At 35.3% G+C, this 20,624-nt stretch overlaps 1 protein-coding gene across 9 annotated transcripts in view; it reads right to left on the bottom strand.

Moving 5' to 3' along the window:
* The window catches only part of USP15 (ubiquitin specific peptidase 15), a 122,955-nt gene that overhangs the window by 92,898 nt on the left and 9,433 nt on the right, over positions 1 to 20,624 (bottom strand). For all 9 annotated transcript variants that reach the window (XR_012038869.1, XR_012038870.1, XR_012038872.1 and 6 more), the window contains exon 2: positions 7,944 to 8,071. Coding sequence is in view for 5 of the 9 variants with exons in the window: in XM_072843048.1 (XP_072699149.1) it covers positions 7,944 to 8,071 (128 nt within the window). In the remaining 4 variants the exon portion in view is untranslated. The remainder of the gene's footprint in view (positions 1 to 7,943; positions 8,072 to 20,624) is intronic.

Here is a 20,624-nt window from a genome sequence, read left to right as displayed (position 1 = left end):
TTAATTCTTGCTGGGGAAACTAACAATTTGGAACATATTTTCAGAACCTGCTAAAGATGAAAGCAGCTTACATATTCTAAACCTTTATATGCATGAGACATATTACAGTAGACAACCACATTATCTCAGTCAGTTCTCCAAACAATCAATCCTATTAGATAGGTATCTCCATTTTGTATTGGAAAATATTTTCAGGGAAACTGAGTAACTTGCCCAAGATCATACAGAAAATTGCAGGTACTGTGAAAAGTGTTACTAGAAAACACTGCTCTCTCAGATAACTTTTCTTTCTTTCTTTTTTTTTTTTTAATTTTTTTTATTTATGATAGTCACAGAGAGAGAGAGAGAGAGGCAGAGACATAGGCAGAGGGAGAAGCAGGCTCCATGCACCGGGAGCCCGATGTGGAATTTGATCCCGGGTCTCCAGGATCGCGCCTTGGGCCAAAGGCAGGCGCCAAACCGCTGCACCACCCAGGGATCCCCTCTCAGGTAACTTTTCAAAACAATATTAGGTGGTAGATATCTCCAAATTAATCAGTGAACAGGTTCAGGTATTGATTAGCTTGCCGAAGGTTACACATACAGAAGACTATAGAAACTAGATTCAAAAAAAAAAAAAAAAAAAGAAACTAGATTCAAACACAAACTGGTTTACTCTAATATATCCATTTTCTTTTACTATTAACAGACTGCCTTGAAGAAAACTTAGGAAAAGAACGAAAAGTTTAAAAATTAAGACTTTTATGCTGTTTTCCACAAATCAAGAGTGTGAGTAAATGATTTATGTATCAGAATCCAACAGTAATTTTGTTCTAATGTATCTAATGGACGAAATAAAACAATGAATTTATTTTTAAGGGAGGAGACTACCCCTAAGCTAAACACAAAAGAGCTGGTATTTGTTATTTCTGATATATTGATATATAGTTAATATACAATAAAATGCACATATTTAAAGTGAACTATTAGGTATGACACAGCAAAGCAAATATGAAACCATCACAACCAAAATGATGAATATATTCATCTCCCTCAAAGTAGTCCTCCTAGTAGTCCTTTGTAATCTCTCCTTACTGTCTCTCCAAGTGTACTGCCCTGTCCCCAGAAAATCACTTATCTCTATTTTGCTACTATAGACTAATGTGCATTTTGTAGAATTTTATATGAAAATTAAGTCTGTTTTGTTACTACAGGCATTTTCTTGATTTTTAAAAAGATTTTATTTATTTATTTATGAGACAGAGAGAGAGGTAGAGACATAGGCAGAGGGAGAAGTAGGCTCCTATGGGGAGCCTGATGCGGTTCTCAATACTAGGACCCCAGGATCATGACCTGATCCAAAGGCAGACGCTCAAACACTGAGCCACACAGGTGCCCCATTTTCTTGAATTTTTTATAAAAATTAGATGTACTGTTTTTGTTTGGCTTCCTTTACACCACATAATCATCTTGAGAGTCATCTTTCTTTCTTTCTTTTTACGTACCAACCAATACTTCATTCCTTTCAGTTGCTGGGTAGGACTTCATCAGATGAATATACTATAATTTTCTTTTTTCTTTTTCTCTTTTTTTTTTTTTTTTTTTAATTTTCTTATCCATTCAGCTACTGATGGGAATTTGGAGTTGCTTCCAATTTTCTCTATTACAAATAACACTGCTATGAACATTCACATATCAGTATTCACATATGGATAATGCTCTCATTTCCTTTGGGTAAATATGTAGGAGTGGAATAACTGGTTTCTGTAGTAAACGTGTATTTAGCTTTTTTTAAAATTCCCTATTTCATTTCCAAAAACAGTATATAAAAGTACCACTTGTTTCACATCCTTGTCAACACTATTGGTCATTCATTTAAATTTTAAATGAATTTTAAATTTTCTGATACACATATAATAGTACTTCATTGTGGTTTTAAGCCTCATTTCTCTAATGACTAATATTGTTGAGTATCTTTGTAGTTTTTGAAAACTATTTTGTTGTTTTTTTAAAAGATGTTATTTATTTATTCATGAGAAAGAGAGAGGGGCAGAGACAGAGGCAGAGGGAGAAGCAGCCTCCCCGCAGGGACCCAGGGATCACCCTGAGCGAAGGCAGATGCTCAACCGCTGAGACACCCAGGCGTCCCTCCATTTTCTTTCAACTCTTTTGCCTACATTTCCCACTAGGTTTTCATGTTATCTTCATAAAGTTTTGAGAATTCTTTACTCTGAATATAAGTTTTTCATCAACTAAGTGAACTCCAAATATTTCCCCCACATTGTGGTTTTTGTCTTTTCATTTTTTTTAACAGTATCATATGAAGAGGTTTTTATTCCTGATCAAACACAATTAATGGCATAAAGTTCCTTATTTCATCAACTATGCTTTTTGTATCACATTTAAGACACCTCATAACACAATGTCACAAAGATTTTTTTTCCTGTTTTATAGTTTATATGATCTGTTTTGAGTTTATTTCGTATACGATGCCAGATATGGATCAAAATTCAGTTTTGGGGTTTTGTTTTTCAAAGCAGATACCTAATGCTCAAGCAGCATTTGTTTAAAAGACTATCCTCTCTCTACTGAGTGGATGTCCTTTTAGATTCTCTAATATGTTCAATTGGTCCTTACCTCACACACTACATACAAGTATTAAAACTGACCAAAGTCATAAATGTAACAACTAGAACTATAAAACTCTTATTTTTTAAAAGATTTTTAAAATTTATTTATTCATGAAAGACACACACACACAGAGGTAGATACATAGGCAGAGGGGGAAGCAGGCTCCGTGCAGGGAGCCTGATGTGGGACTCGATCCCGGGTCTCCAGGACCACACCCTGGGCCAAAGGCGGCGCTAAACCACTGAGCCATCCGGGCTGCCCCCTATAAAACTCTTAGAAGCAAGTATGACCCTGGATTAGGTGATGCATTCTGACACCACAGCCCCAAGTAACCAAAGAAAAAATATAAACTGGACTCAGAATTAAAAACTTCTATACGCCAGGGCAACCCTGATGGCCCAGCGGTTTAGTGCCGCCTTCAGCCCAGGGGGTGATCCTGGAGACCCAGGATCGAGTCCCACGTCAGGCTCCCTGCACAGGGCCTGCTTCTCCCTCTGCCTGTGTCTTGGCCTCTCTCTCTCTCTCTCTCTCATGAATAAATAAATAAAACCTTAAAAAAATATAAAATAAAAATAAAAACTTCTATACTTCAAAGATACCATCAAGAAAGTAAAAGACATGGGATCCCTGGGTGGCGCAGCAGTTTAGCGCCTGCCTTTGGCCCAGGGCGCGATCCTGGGGACCCGGGATCGAATCCCACGTCGGGCTCCCAGTGCATGGAGCCTGCTTCTCCCTCTGCCTGTGTCTCTGCCTCTCTCTCTCTCTCTCTCTCTCTCTCTGTGATATCATAAATAAATAAAAATTAAAAAAAATACTAAAAAAATAAAATAAGAAAGTAAAAGACAGGGGATCCCTGGGTGGCTCAGCGGTTTAGCGCCTGCCTTTGGCCCATGGCACGATCCTGGAGTCCGGGATTGAGTTTCACGTCGGGCTCCTGGCATGGAGCCTGCTTCTCCCTCTGCCTGTGACACACTCTGCCTCTCTCTCTCTCTCTCTCACTCTGTGTCTATCATAAATAAATAAATAATTCTTAAAAAAAAAAAAAAGAAAGTAAAAGACAATCTACAGAATGGGAGACAATTTTTGGAAATCATATACCTGATATATATTCCAGAATATATAAACACTTAAAACATAAGAACAAAAAGATAATCCAATTAAAAAGCAACAGGATCAGGACAGACATTTCTCCAAAAAACTGTACATAACCAGCACAGATAAGATACTTCGCATCATTAATCACTAGGGAGATACAAATCAAAATAATGAGATACCACACCATATCCAGTAGGATGACTATAATAAAAGGACAGACAATGGTGCTGGCAAGGATACGGAGAAACTGGAACCTTCATATATTGCTGGTGAAAATGTAAAATAGTGCAACTATTTTGGAACACAGTCTCACAATTCCTTAAATAGTTAAATACAGAGTTACTATCTAATCTAGTAATTGCACATCTAAGTATATGCAATTCATTAGCCAGAAATTGAAAACAACTCAAAGATCCCTCAGTTGATGGATTAATTAAATGTGGTATATCCACAGAATGGAAAATTATTCATCTATAAAAAGCAATGAAATATTGATTCATGTTACATGGATGACACGTTAAAACTCTGTGTTAAGTGAAAATATTAAAGGCTACATACTATGATTCTATTTAGATGAAATGTCCAAAATAGGTAAACCCAAAGACAAGGTAGATTAGTGGTTGCTGAGGGTTGGGAAGTTTTAGAGGGAAAGGAGAGTGATTAAAATATTGTGGAATTAGATGGTGGTGACGGTTGTACAACTTTGTGAATATACTAAAACCACCGAATTTTACAATTTAAAAGGATGAATTCTATGATAGGTAAATTCAATTTCAAATTTTTTTCTCTCTCAATTTTTTAGATGCCTACTAGAAATGTAATTTGGAATTGTGTTGAATCTATAGTTTGAGGGGAGAAATTTGACAATATTGAGTCTTTGACCAACATGTATTCTCTATTTAGGTTTTAGTTTCTATCTGCAATGTCTTCTAGTTCTCAGTGTACAGGTCTTGCACATATTCTGTCAGATTTACTCATATTTTATATTTTTTGATGTTATTATAAAATGTATTCTTAAAATGTCTATTCATGTTAGTGCTTTGTTAGCATATAAAGATACAACTGGGTTTCAAAACAGTGATCTTATATTCCAGAAACATTTATTAGTCTTTAGAAGCTTTTTTTTTTTTTTTTTTTTACAAAAACATCTTATTTATTTATGTGAGAGTTAGAGCACACAAGCAGCGGGGAGGGGCAGAAGGAGAGGGAGAAGCAGACTCACCATTTAGCAGAGAGCCTGACTTGGGGTTTGATCCAGGACCCTGAGATCATGACCTGAGCCAAAGGCAGATACTTAACTAAGCCCCAGGTGTCTCTAGGAGCTTTTTTTTTTTATGGCGGGAGGGGGTGGGGGTGGGGAGTAGATTCAATTAAATTTTCTACATGGACACAGCTGCCTGTGAATAAAAGCAAATTGATTACTTCTTCCTATACAATCTGTATGCTTTTTATCTCTTCTTGCCTTACTGCACTGGGTAGAGCAATTCCAATAATGTTGGCTGAAGAGAGGAGTGGACACTCTTGCCTTTTTCATGTCACCTGTAGGTTTTTCATATGCCCATCATGAGGATGAGGACGTTTCTTTCTATTTTACTCTTTTACCTTACATGATATGTTACCTTTTAAATATATATCTCTACATGACATATATATGATTTGTCATGATTGCAGGTCACAACTGACTTGATTTATTAAACTTCTGTTTAGACAAGATATTGGTCTAGTTTTCTTGAAATGACTGTAAGATTTTGGTATCAAGGTAATGATGGTTTCATAGCATGAGTTGGGAAGTATTATCTCCTAATTTTCTGGAAGAGTTGTATAAAATAAGTATTTCTCCCTTAAATATTTGGTTGAACTCACCAGTGGCACTACTTGGAAACCATTTCTATAATTCGGGCAATCTATTCTTTTGGAATGTGCTTTGGTAGTTTTCATATTTTTCATCTAGTTTATTGAATTTAATGGCATAAAGTTCATGATATTTCTTTATTGTCCATTTAATATTTGTGGATTCTGAATGTACTCTTATTACCTATCTTGTATCCCTGATATTGGCAATTGTGTCTTTCTTCTTTTTATTCTGATCAAACTAAATATGGATCAATTTTGTTATTCTCACAAAGAATCTGTTTTTTTAATAATTGATACATATCACATTCATTTTGAAAAGAACCAGCTTTTAGTTTTATTAATTTTCTTTATTTCTCTCTTCTTTCTTTAATTTCTCTTCTGAATTTATTTTTCTTCTTTTGTTTACATTTAATATTTTCTTTTTTGGTTTCTTAAAAACCAATGTCACTGATTTGAGACTCTCATTTTCTTTATCTATATACTCACATATTATATAATTATATATTAACACTGCCACTCCAGCTTTCTTTTGATCAGTGTTAAGCACATGTACTACTTTTCTATTTGCTGCATAAAAAACTAATATAGTGGCTGAAAATACTTTTTTTAAAAAAGACTGATTTATTTTGAAAGAGAGGTGTGGCAGCGCAGAAGAAGAGTGTCTTAAGCAGACTCTGTGCTGAGCGTGGAGCCCAATGTAGGGCTTGATCTCACAACCTGAGCTGAAAACCAAGAGCTGGATGCTTTACAAACTGCACTACCCAGGCACCCCGAAAACAATACTTATTTTCCATCTCACAATTTTGTGGGCTACAAGTTCAGATGGGCTCAACTGGATCCTCCACTTTAAGGCTCATAAGGCAGAAATCAAGATGTCAGATGGGCTGATCTCCTATCTAAAGACTCTGGGGAAGAATCTGCTTCCAAGTCCATTTGGATTGTTGGCAGAATTCAGTTCTCCACGGTGCCAGGTTTGAGGTGGTCTGTTTCCTTACAGGCTGTGGGCCATGTCTGTCTCTGTTCCTAGAGGACACCTGCCTTTCTTCTCACATGGCTTCTTCCATTTTCAGACCAGTAATGATACACTGAGTATTTCTCATGCTTTAAATCTCTGACTTCTGCCAACAGCCAGAAAAACAGTCTGCTTTTAGATTAGATTAAAATCACTGGGATAACCTCCCTTTTGCTATACAACATAAATTATCATGGGAATGATATCTCATCCTATTCACAGGCTATACCAGTTTTCTAAGGGGGAGATGATTATATACAAGTCACTGAGAGTCAGTCTTAGAATTCTGCTTACCATAATATGGCATACCTTTTTCAATTTCTTATAATCCATGTGTATCTTTATATTAAAAGGTGGACTTTCTTGTAGGAAGTTACAACATAGTTAAGACATAGTTATGTCTTATTTTTAAATTCAAGCTCTACCTCTAAATGGGAGTATTTAACGTGATTATTCATAAAGAAAAATTTAAATCTATCATCTTGTTGTTTTGTATTTGTTTCATTTGTTCATTATTTTTTCTACTTAAAATATTTTTAGACCCTCTGTATATCTCTAGGTCTCTGTGTCTCCTGTCTTTTGCTGGTCATTCCTATCTGGTATTCTCTCCTGAAAACTCTGGTGGCCCGGGTCTCCCTGGACTCCAAACTCTTTCTTCAACTAAGGGAGATTGCCAGGGTTTACACAGGTTTCCTTTTCTGCGCCTTGTCTTGAACACTCTTTTCAATACACCAAGCTGAGGCAATCATACAGCTTACCTCATCTGTTTCCTATCTCTCAAGGATCACTGTTCTTTGTTGCCTGGTATCCAATGTTTTGAGAACCATTATTTTATATATATTCTGTCAAGGTCTTAGTTTGCTCAGGTAGAAGAATAAATCGAGTCCCTGTTATTCTATCTTGGCCAGAAATGGAAGTTCTGGTTCTTAGGTTTTATTCTCTTCAAATGTAATGAGAGGTATAGAAGACTGGTCAGTGAGGGCTGTAGAAGACTGATGCAAAAATTCAAGAATGTAAACATGTATCAGTGCTCCCAAACTTAAAAAAACAAAGTCATGTGTCCATTAGGAAAAATAATAACAATACAGCATCTCCCTCAAATTATAAGATAATACTTTCTTACATTTTTCACTTAAAGGTTTAAATAATAATTAACCATTCTTACATAATAAATGAAAAAGTCTGTCATGCTACAGAGTAATAACTAATTATGATAGAATAATCTGAGTACATTAGGTCAAATATATAAATACAAAGAAATTTTTCTAATTTATCAATTTGTTTATGTTAACATTTTCCATAGTACATATACTGACTATAACATACTCAAATGAACACATTTACAACCTGACCGAAGAAAGTAAATAATGACCTTTGAGAAGTCCAGAGTTATCAATGGGTCCAGGATATACATTTTGATCTCCCATCTGGTATTTGTCCCAACTGTCAAAGCCAACATATTTTTTCCACTGTTTAAACCAGCGACTATCGACTAGGTACCTAAAAAAAAAAAAAAAAAAAAAAAAGAAAGAAAAAGAAAAAGAAAAAAATCAGTAATGGAAAATACTTCTAACTGTAGGAACAACAGAGAAGCTATCTTTGATACTTTATTTTATTTATTTTTTTAAGATTTTATTTGTTCATGAGGGAGGGAGGGAGGGGGAGGGAGGGAGGAAGAGAGAGAGAGAGAGAGAGAGAGAGAGAGAAGAAAGAGGCAGAGACATAGGCAGAGGGAGAAGCAGGCTCCATGTAGGAAGCCAGATGTGGGACTTGATCCCAGGTCTCCAGGATCAGGCCCTGGGCTGAAGGCGGTGCTAAACCGCTGAGCCCCCCGGGCTACTCCTATATTTCATTTTATATTAAAATACATGTCTACTTCAAAGGATTATTGAAAATGACTGTAATGTGACTTAGTTTCAGGAAAAAAATATTTCACTTATAAAAAGTGTTATTTCAAATGTTCTATAAATATATACTATTTGAGAACAACTGTTATATACATTTTTTTAAAAATCCTTAACAGCACCTCTTTAAAAATGCAATAGCTAGTCAATAAAACATTTGACAACTGAACAAAAATTCAAATGGTAATCCTAAGAATCAATCAAAACAAATTTTAAAATACATGGTAAAATACAAAGAAATATGAAAATGGTTCCTTTGCAAAAAACTTACAAAGACAGTATATTAATTTTATATATTTTACTTTATCTTTTTGAAGATAAGGAAAGTGGATTATTAAAGGCTGGCAAGACTGATCATAATAATAATAAATTTTAAAAAATTTTAAATTAGCTTCTTTACCAACAAAAGTTAGTTAACAATACTGCCTTCATCTATTTCTCATAAAATCTGCTGGGGCAAGGAGGAGAGGTGTTTTGTTTTTTTTTTTTTTAATTGGTTTCAAAAGCGCGGTACATCAGGCACTGTAAGCATTACTAAAACTTCTCATCAGACGACAAGTGACAGAAAAAGTAAAATAATGGTGCTCTAGCAAAGAAAGCATTAAAATCATAAACCTAAAAAATGTGACAAATTTATTCTGACTATATTTATACCCACTATGAAATACTGCTTTGCTACACACTCAATTATTTTAGATTCTTTTGCAGTCGGGACGCCTGGGTGGCTCAGCAATTGAGCGTCTGCTTTCAGCTTAGGGCGTGATCCTGGGATCCAGGATTGAGTCCCACATTAGGCTCCTTTAGGGAGCCTGCTCCTCCCTCTGCCTGTGTCTCTGCCTCTCTCTGTGTGTCTCTCATGAATAAATTAATAAAATCTTTTTTTAAAAAATTCTTTTCCAGAAACATTTTCCCCACATTCAACCAGGTTCAATCACAAACAAAATCAAAAGTAAAGGTTAACAAGATGTTTAAAGCCCACATGTGTACTAACATAGGTAACCAAGTTTTTTTGGAGATCATTCGAATGTATCTGTGCTTACTACACACAGTACTAAGTACAGGAATGAAATCCTACCGTTATACAGTTTAAATAGTTATATCTGAAAATGTCTGAAGCAAAGGCACCAACCTAACAAAATCCCACAATTCCTAGGGAATAGTCATCAGTTTAATTCCCTTAACATAAGTATTGCAGAATTATCTATATACCAGTATTTCAAACCTACTATATCAGGATTATGTAACAGAAAGCCCCCAAACTGTAGAGTTTGAAACTTCTGAAGAAAAAAAGTTCAGAGACTAAGTATTTTTTTTTAAATAAAATAATTTTTATTGGTGTTCAATTTACCAACATACAGAATAACACCCAGTGCTCATCCCGTCAAGTGTCCCCCATCAGTGCCCGTCACCCACTCACCCCCACCCCCCGCAGAGACTAAGTCTTTTTTTTTTTATTGGTGTTCAATTTACCAACATACAGAATAACCCCCAGTGCCCGTCACCCATTCACTCCCACCCCCCGCCCTCCTCCCCTTCTACCACCTCTAGTTCGTTTCCCAGAGTTAGCAGTCTTTACGTTCTGTCTCCCTTTCTGATATTTCCCACACATTTCTTCTCCCTTCCCTTCTATTCCTTTTCACTATTATTTATATTCCCCACATGAATGAGAACATATAATGTTTGTCCTTCTCCGACTGACTTACTTCACTCAGCATAATACCCTCCAGTTCCATCCACGTTGAAGCAAATTGTGGGTATTTGTCATTTCTAATAGCTGAGTAATATTCCATTGTATACATAAACCACAGCTTCTTTATCCATTCATCTTTCGATGGACACCGCGGCTCCTTCCACAGTTTGGCTATTGTGGCCATTGCTGCTATAAACATCGGGGTGCAGGTGTCCCTGCGTTTCATTGCATCTGTATCTTTGGGGTAAATCCCCAACAACGCAATTGCTGGGTCGTAGGGCAGGTCTATTTTTAACTCTTTGAGGAACCTCCACACAGTTTTCCAGAGTGGCTGCACCAGGTCACATTCCCACCAACAGTGTAAGAGGGTTCCCTTTTCTCCGCATCCTCTCCAACATTTGTGGTTTCCTGCCTTGTTGAGACTAAGTCTTAAGGAAATCCTAATTCTAAAATAAAGAGATTAAACCAGCAATAACTTTATATGCTAAATAATAAAGAAAACTATACTTAATTATGTATCAGCCACTGAAAGTTTTTTAGACACCCTTCTGTGACTTAAGATATTCACACATTTCATTTGCTTTCTTTGCAAATTAAGGTCATACTATGTGGCCTTTCTCCTGTTCCATCTATTTTTTTTTTAATCATTGTGCTAATTTCATAGTATCTTTATTACTTTAATCATGGTTTTTTTAGGGCACGTTCCCCTAGCTTGCTGTTGTTACAGACTGTCTTAACTATTTTTGGCCATTTGTTCTTCCAAGTGAATTTTATTTTTATTTTTTTATTTTTTTATTTTTTTATTTTTATTTTTTTTTAAATTTTTATTTATTTATGATAGTCACAGAGAGAGAGAGAGAGAGAGAGAGGCAGAGACATAGACAGAGGGAGAAGCAGGCTCCATGCACCGGGAGCCCGATGTGGGATTCGATCCCGGGTCTCCAGGATCGCGCCCTGGGCCAAAGGCAGGCGCCAAACCGCTGCACCACCCAGGGATCCCTTTATTTTTATTTTTAAAAGATTTTACTTATTATTTATTTACTTCATTTATTAATCTAATTTAGATTATTAATACTATAAATAACAATGTGATTTATAAAACTTACATTAAAACTATTTGGGAAATACTATCAAATTTATATTTATGTTTACTTAAAATATATTTCTAAAAGATGGGATTTTATCTCCCAAAGTATTTAATAAATACTTTACTGTTATGAGTACTATTCATCTGTTGCTATAATATTTCTAGTTCAACTCTCTTTCCTAGATCTTGAAGTGACTTTCTTTATAATGATACTATGATGAGAGGAGATTCTCACATCTGATGGATAGTTATCTGCCTTCAACTGAAAAGGCCATCATATTTCTTTCATAGGCAACCTATATCATATTTGTAGAATCCTGTAATAATGAAATATGAGGGAAATATAGGAAAAACCAGAAACATCTATTACAGAAATAATATGTAGACTTCTTAGGTGTGCTCAAGGAAGATAACAATATTAAATGAAGTAACTAAATAAAAAAAATATTTCAAGACATTTACATAGACTTGTACTATAAAAACTGTACCACCAATCTGTGGATCTGCCAAAATGTAAGATTCCTCAATTTTAATTGATAAAAGCCTACAACAGAATCAACAGTTCTCAAAGATTACAAGTAAGTGAACAAAGACCTGACTGACACATTCTCAACAGTACTCCTAATCCTTGGTATGCTATTAGGATCCAGACGGGACCAATTTTAGCTTCCAAGGTTTGTTGTTGTTTTCTTTTTTAAATAGCTAGAACTATTCATAAAGATATTTCATGACTTTTACTCTTAAATCTCTAAGAAAGAGTAAGAGTCATGAAATAACAATGTTTCTAAACAGTTATAACTATGATTTTAAGATGAAGTCTAAAATCCTTAACATTGTCTTGCATGATCTATCTATTCTTGCCTGTCTAGTCTCAACTGGTAATATTTTTCATTGTGCTGAGATCTAACTACAATAATCTTCTTTCAGTTACTAAACACTCCATTTCTGCCTTATGGCTCCATCTGCCTAGACTATTCTCCTACTGCTCCCAACATCTATTTAATTCCTATCATCTTTCAGAAAAACTATATGTCACTTTCTCAGGGAATCCTCCCACAAGCCTTTCCCATTTCCTTTCAAACAGTGTGGAAAAGGAGAAATAAGATGACCGTATCAGCCTACTAAATACCAAGACTGCTTATTAAGGTAAAGAAATTGCTTTTAATAACAAAATAACTAACATTTGAGCTTTACTCTCAGGCCAGGTGCTATTTGTAAGCACTCTAATATACTGGTTCACTTACTCCTTTAACTCCTCAATAATGTGGGTACTAGTATAATTTCATAGGCACACAGAAATAACTTGACCAAAGTTACAAAGTAAGTTAGTGCTAGACCTATGATTAAAAAAATGTGATACTGGCATAGAGAGAAGCAAAAAGATCAATGGAAACAGCACAAAGAAACAAGAATTGGATGCAAGTATATGGAGAACTATGATTGTGTCAAGAGCATCATTATGAAGTAGTGGAGAATGATTTGGCTAAGTATATGGGGAAAAGAATTCGAGCTCTGCCTCACAAATACAGCCAGTTCTACTCTAATGATTGTTTTGAAAACCTGAATATGTTAAAGGATTGATATGGTAGGGAACAGTAGCACAAATTTTAGTATATGCTTAAGCACTACTTTAAACCCTAAGCAGGGCCAGGGCTATTGCAAGGTGAGAGATACCTAGAAACCCTAATAAGGAAGTGCCTCCTTAAATCCTGCCCCCAAGTGCCTAGACTGCTTTACTGCAGTCTTAACTCTGAAACAAACATAAGGTGAATGTAGACAACTACCTAGCTGTACTGAGCCACACAGGAAGGCACAAAACACACTTCAAACACTTTTTTTTTTTTAAGGGCAGGGCAAAGGGAGAGGGAGAGAGAGAATCTTAAGCAGGCTCTATTCTCAGGACAGAGCCCCATGTGGGGCTCAATCTCATGACCATGAAATCATGACCTAAACCAAAATCAAGAATCATTTAACTGAGCCAGCCGGGCACCCAAAACATTTCAAACATCTTCCCATATGTTATGAGCCACACTCTCCACATCTGCTGTTACAACTTCTTGGCAGATTTAAGAAAACTTCCTTCCACCACTTCACAATAACTCAAGCTGCAACCCTTTAAATCCTACTTCCACAAGTCAACTTCATCCTTTTCAAAATAAAAATGCCTTATTTACTGTGGTAGTTATGTATTTCTTAACCATCTAACATATATAAAACCGTGCTACCATTTTTAAATGTTTTTTAATGTGTCACTGACAAAAATTTTTTGAGTTCTGTGTCCCAACCCCATTTCCCCCATATGCTTGGTGTTTTTTATTGCATGATTTTGCATATAACATGGTGATTTTTAGGAACACATGCTATGTTACAGAACTAACCGTACAAAAATAAGTTATAGTTAGATTAAAAATGTAAATGTGAAAGTAAAAGTATAATTTTTTTAAAAAGATATGAAAAAAATCTTATTACCTTAGTATATAGAAGAGTTAAAATAAAAAGCAAAAATCTTAAAAAACTGATAAACTTGCCAAGGTTAAGATTAAAGTCTACCATTCAACAAAGACACCACCAAAAATTAAAGTCTACTATTCAACAAAGACACCACCAAGAGATAAGATACAGATTGGGGAAGATACTTACACTCCAGATAACTAACAAAGGATTAGAATACATAAAGAACTCCTTTAAGCTGATAAATTTAAAAAAAAAAATAAGAGGGGGAAAAAAAAAGAAGCAATTCACGGAAGAAAAAATCAGAATGGCCTCTATCCATGAGCATCTGCTTAATCCCATTAGCAATGGGAAAAATACAAATTAACACCATATCATCTCATTAAGCTGATACACACAAGCATGTGTACATGTGTCCACAATATCAAGTTGTGGAAAAGATATGTAGTACTAGGTATTGGTATACTGCCAAAGGGAGAATAAACTAGAATCTTCACTTTGGATGGTAGTTTGGCAACATCTATTAATGATAAAGATGTACAGGGATGCCTGGGTGGCAGAGCGGCTGAGCATCTGCCTTTGGCTCAGGGCATGATCCTGGTATCCAGGATCGAGTCCCACATGCGGCTTCTTATAGGGAGCCTGCTTCTCCCTCTGCCTGTGTCTCTGCCTGTGTGTGTGTGTGTGTGTGTGTGTGTGTGTGTCTCATGAATAAATAAAATAAAAAAAAAAAGGATAGAGATGTACATACCATACAAGCACGTATTGCCATAGCTAAGGTTTACCCTACAGAAACGCTCATACATATTTACAAATCACAACTATAATATATAGTGCAGCATATTTTCTAAGAATGAAATGGTAGAAAAAAACCCTAATATCCAGATTCATACCCAAAAATATTACACAAAAATTACTAATGAAAAATACAACTCTATGTATTAGGATAAATCTCAAAACTACAATGTTGAAGCAAAAAAAATCATAAAAGGATACATGTAATATAACACAAAGTATGAAGAGAACAGATGTGCACACAGTGCTGACTACAGAAAATTTAAGGCATGCCACAAACATATATACTATTTACAGATTCATGCATATATATTAAAATATATACATAAAATAATATGTAAGTAACTTAAAATAATAATAATAATAATCTATTTCAAGATGGTGGCTCCCTCTGGTAAGGGCGGAAAGAAGATGGGATTAGGGAAACATACACAGGGACATTCAACTGCTTCCGTAATGTTTCACTTCTTTAAGAAATGTGTGCAATAAATGTTTTGTTATAATTTTCTGTATACTCTTCTCTCTTCCTGAAATATTATATTAAATATGATTAATATTTTCTACTTAATATCAAATAGTTCATATATATGCATATACACTGAACAAAAATGGAGTGAATAATGTTGAGGTTAAACTGATACAGTTAAGTGACAGTTAACAAATAAACAGACATTTCAAGCATAAAAATAAGAAAAGTAATTAAAATACAACTCAGTGTTTTTGTTTTTAAAGAGTTTACTTATTTGAGAGGGGAGAGAGAGGACAAGCTGACTCTGCACTGAGCATGGAAGCCAATGTAGGGCCCGATCACAGGACCCTGAGATCATGACTTGAGCCAAAACCAATAGTCAGATGCTTAACAGACTGGGCCACCCAAGCACTTCCTTAGATTTTTTTAAAGATAAAAATATGTATAGCAAAATGTATAAAATGCAGTTTGTTTTACTATATATTTTTGAAAATTTGTAAGTTTATGTTCTTTCTTATATTTATCTTTTCTATCTTATGTCTTCCAAACAGATGAATTAGCATTACATTTTAATAAAAAATTTACATAAGCTTTGGAGAATTTTCTTTGGAAAAGCATGATCTGATTATTCCTAAATTTATCAAATTTACATTTCTGACACAGAATAAATATATTCATTCTCAAGAAATTATTTCCTTTTGGTAACTAGAGCATCCAGTAAATAAACCAGAAAAGTAGAAATGATTGGTGACATCTTGAAAGAAAAGCACATGAAAAACAGTACATTATAACCCTTGATATTTGGGAAAATAATATAAGCAACACAGTAAAAAAAATCCTACAATTGACACATATACTGATTTTAAGCCAATTTATTTTTAAAAAATTTTAAAGATTTTATTTATCTGACAAAGAGCATGCATAAGCAGAGGGGGAGGGGGAGAGGGAGAAGCAGACTCCCCACTGAGCAGAGAGCCTGATGCAGGACTCTATCCAGGACCCTGGGAACATAACCTGAGCCAAAGGCAGACACTTAACCAACTGAGCCACCCAGAAGCCCTGATTTAAGTTTTAGTAGAAAGCGAAGCGCTACATTACAGATATGCAACCATCTAAAATCCATCTAAATACTAACCTGCAAATATCCAGAGAGCTCAAAGCACAAAAGAGTCATTAATTACTTTGTGACATACGCACCAATTTAACTTTCTTGCACAAAGGAGTCTGTGCCTTAGATGAAATCAAAGGTGAAATATTTCTGAGTAATGCTGAGGTATCTGACTGTGTTCCCACATAAAAAGCCATGAAGTACACGTACCAGGTATGATCAAGATTACTTTATCTATGATTGAGGCCTCTGGCTGTAGCTTAATTACTATCATGTCCCTCTGTTTCAGTGGGTCACAATGGCTTACAAGGAATTTTATGAGTGCCTCACACTTGCATTAACCCGTAATTCTCAGACACTAATACACCAATATGAAAATATTTTTATTATAATTCTATTATCTGGGTTCAAAAATTAGTAAAGAAAATCTCATGGAGATTAAAGATCTATGGTCTTCAGTCTCTCAAATCCTTCAGAGATGATCACAATCCTCCAGCCTATCTCCAAATAGCCTTCTCCATTTCCAATTTCAAAACTTTGGCCAGTCTAAGTCTTTCACCCATTTGGTTGAATAGACAACCACGCTGCCCTACTTTCTGAGGAAGTTAGAAGCCTCTACTTTCTGTCTAACTCTCCTGCTCCACACCTTAATCTTACCTGATTCCTTCATTAATCAGCAAAGGATGTAACCCTCCTTAAATCCAAGGCTAATTATTTTTGTTTCTATGCTTTGGATTTAGTTTCCTTCTGTCTCGGAGACTAACCCATTAACAGTCCCTACCCTCTTGTTTTTCCATGTACCTTGTCTCCCCTCCCCCCCCCCCCAGCATATAACCAGGGCCAATTCTCTCACCCTTTTCCTCCAAATCACCTCCCAACTCTCACACTCATTTTCTTCTCTACTCCATTTTTCTGACTTGTTCTTGCACCCAAGCTTAAGTTTCTGCTCAATCCTCACTTACTCTTCAACCTAACCCAAGAGGTTTTCCTATTCCAAAGGATGCTCAAAAAGTTTCTCGCAAATCCAAAGAATTCATAATTTTATGTATCTCATCGTTTCTAAACCATACTTTTTTTGGTAAGAGAGGGCAGGGGATATCTTTCTTTTCTTTTCTTCTTTTCTTTCTTTCTGCAACTTCTTCAGAGTTGCAAATTTCTTCTTCTTCTCTCACTGTTCATACTCTCCAATGATTCCAAAACATGCATCCCACATCCAGTCTTCATATTCTTTAAGATTCATTTATTTATTCATGCAAGACAGATACAGATAGAGGCAGAGACATAGGCAGAGGGAGAAGCAGGCTCCTCGCAGGGAGCCCGATGCGGGACTCGATCCCGGGACCCCAGGATCACGACCTGAGCCAAAGGCAGGCACTCAACTGCTGAGCCACCCAGGCGTCCCACATTATTAAATCATATTTCCAATTCCTACTAGTCCATGTCCACTTGGATTTTTCATACATCCCAACCTCTAGTCATTAATTATTTTCACACTTTCATATTTACTCCTTCTCTAAGGGTCCTTTAATAAATGTCATCAACAATTAATTTCCCAAGCCAGAAAGCAAAATATTATCCTGTATCCTTCCTTCTCTCACCCCATAACATCTAGTAACTAGTACCTTCAGAAAAGTACCTTAGTTTTACATCTCCCCTTTCCTATTAGTTTTCAGTTCCATAGATTATTGCAATGGCTGCCCAACTTGTCTCTCCACTTTAAGTTTATTGCTTCCAATTTGCCCTCCTTTCTGCTGCCACAGACATTTTAAAGACATAAAATGAACATGTTACTCACTGTTTAAATCAGAATTTTATTATCACATAACAAAATAAAAATGCTTTATATCTATAAAAAGATTTGTATGAAGTGTTTTCACCTTATTTACAGTTACAGTAACCTCTTTTCTTTCCCTTCCTTTTTTTATTTAGTAGATGGGGAAACCAAAACTCTGAATATGAAACTTATCAATGAAACACAACTCTATTATAAGTGAGTAATGCAGGGCCTGTTTTCAGTATGCACTCTAGTTTTCATACTCTAAAATTCAATGCTTTTTTTTCACTACATTAAACTTTAAACTTTATTATAAATCTCATTTACTTAACAAAGATCTAAAGATGTAACAGATTCTTACTAAAATCCTATACTCTTCCCCTCTTTATGAAGCAGTAAAGGTTCTTTGTAAAAAGTGAAATAGCAGAAGGATAGCAAAATGTTATTACCAAAGCTATAAATAAGAACTGAAATATTTATTCAAAAGATATATTTTAGAAACCATTATTCATTTTATTTATGAAGAAAATAGGTATTTTCAAAGTGGAGCACCTTTGGTAAAAGATCTTCGCCTATCAAGAACTTAGGAGAAAAAGCCCGAGTGTTCACACTACGCCTATACGAGTCCCATTTTCATGTCAATTTTCATGTCACTTAAGACTACACAAAAAGTGAACACCATCTTTCTTTTAGGAAGTTTTACAGAATGGTGGTAAACTAAATTGTGGATGAACTTTTCTCACACCTAGTTTCAATTTATTTGCATGGTTAATTTTGCTCACAAATTACCTCTTGAAATCAGACGAGTAAATATGAATCCTAAATTTACTACAGAAGTACTAGGTTACAGAGGGTATTATGTTAAGTGAAGTAAGTCAGAATGAGAAAGACAAATACTCTATGATTTCACTTACACATGGAATCTAAAAAACAAAATAAGTGAAAATGCAAACAAGCAAAATTAGATCTATAAATTCAGAGAATAAACTGATGGTCGCTAGAGGGAAGCACTAATATTAATTCTCTCATTTAATGACATACTATTGATAACATCTAGTGGCGGTGGGTTCAGCAAAATGGGTGAAGGCAAGTAGGAGATATAGGCTTCCAGTTATAGAATAAATAAATCACGGGAATAAAAGGTAGAGCATAGGGAATATGGTCAACAATATTGCAATAGTGTTGCAGGTGATAGATGGTATTTATTACTATGGTGATAGACAGTAAACATAGCATAAGGTATAAAGTCAACTATATTAAAAAAAAAAAGTACTAGGCCAAAATCCTCTTTCTTTTCTTCTTCTTACTTTTTCCCCCAAAATCCTCTTTCTAACATTCCTTGATGTGAGGTTTTAGAGAAGTTAGTGATAAAACCTTTAGATTGTTCATCTTAGAAATGGTAATTCATTCATTCACTCAATAAATACTTAACATCTACTGTTTACATACTACTCCATGAGTAGGTGGCTAGCAAAATAGCCAAGATCCCTATGTTCATGGAATTCAGAGTCCAATGGAGGAGAGAGACATTAAGTAGTTAATAAATGTAGCAAAATACTGTGGCAATAAGTGCTGTGAAATTAAAGTACAGGAAATTATGAAAGCATATAAAGGGGTCTCTATTCAGAATAAAGGAAAGCATCTTTGAAAAAGTAACACTTTAGCATATGAATAGGAGTTATTTCAGAAAAAGCAAGAAAAAAGCTATCTAGATTGAAGGAATAGCATGTGCTAAGACCAGAACTTTGGGAGTTTGATTTGTTAGCGGAATTGACTAAATGATGTTGGAGTTTATGACAAGAGAAATGCTACATAAGGCTAGAGAGGTAGGCTGGACTGAGATTACACAATGCGCTTAAGGTAATAATAAGGATTTTTATACTAAGAGTAACAGAAAGCCACTCTAAGATTTTTAGCAGGGAAGAGATATGACCTGATTTTCATTTCATGAAAACCACTGGGAATGCTTCACAGGATTACTGGGAAGATCAAATACAAATCAATAGTTCCAGGGTAGATGGGTCAATTTTAGGACCCCAAACAAATTTGAGTTAATTTAAAATTAAATTTCATATAACAATTAAAAAGCCAAATTTTCTTTTTTCCTTTTTTTTTAGGGATGGTGGTGGTGGTGGGGTAAACATAGAGCTCTACAGGTTTATAGTGTTTTTATACACAGTAGAGGCAAATTTAAGGAAAGATATACAGGGGCCAATAATTGAGTGAGAAACAGCCCTAGAAAAAGCAGTATGGGGCAGGACGCCCGGATGGCTCAGGGGCTGCCTTCGGCCCAGGGCATGATCCTGGAGACCTGGGATCGAGTCCCACATCGGGCTCCCTGCATGGAGCCTGCTTCTCCCTCTGCCTGTGTCCTCTGCCTCTGCCTCTCTGTCTTTCTGTCTCTGTCGCTCTTTCTCTCTGTGTGCCTCTCATGAATAAATAAAAAAATTTTTTAAAGTTTTAAAAAAATAAAAAAAAAATTTTTAAAGCAGTATGGGGGAATCTCAGTAGCTGCATTTAAGAAATCACAGAGCTAATGAATGCATAGTTCTTTCTTTTCTTTTTTGATTAGGTTTATACTTAAAACTTTTACATAAGCAATTCTTGCTAAATTGCCTAACATATTGTCATTTATTTCTTAAAATCCTACCTTTTTCTCTTCAAAGTAAACATACTCCTTTACAACTAAGAAAATATACAAATTTTTTTTTCAGCCTAATCCAATGTAGCACACAATTTTGGAAAAATGTTTTATAACTATCTTATGCAGAATAG

Source organism: Canis lupus, chromosome 11 (assembly GCF_048164855.1).
Source record: "Canis lupus baileyi chromosome 11, mCanLup2.hap1, whole genome shotgun sequence".
Taxonomy (NCBI): Eukaryota; Metazoa; Chordata; class Mammalia; order Carnivora; family Canidae; genus Canis; species Canis lupus.
This window is presented reverse-complemented; position numbering and strand designations above follow the sequence as displayed.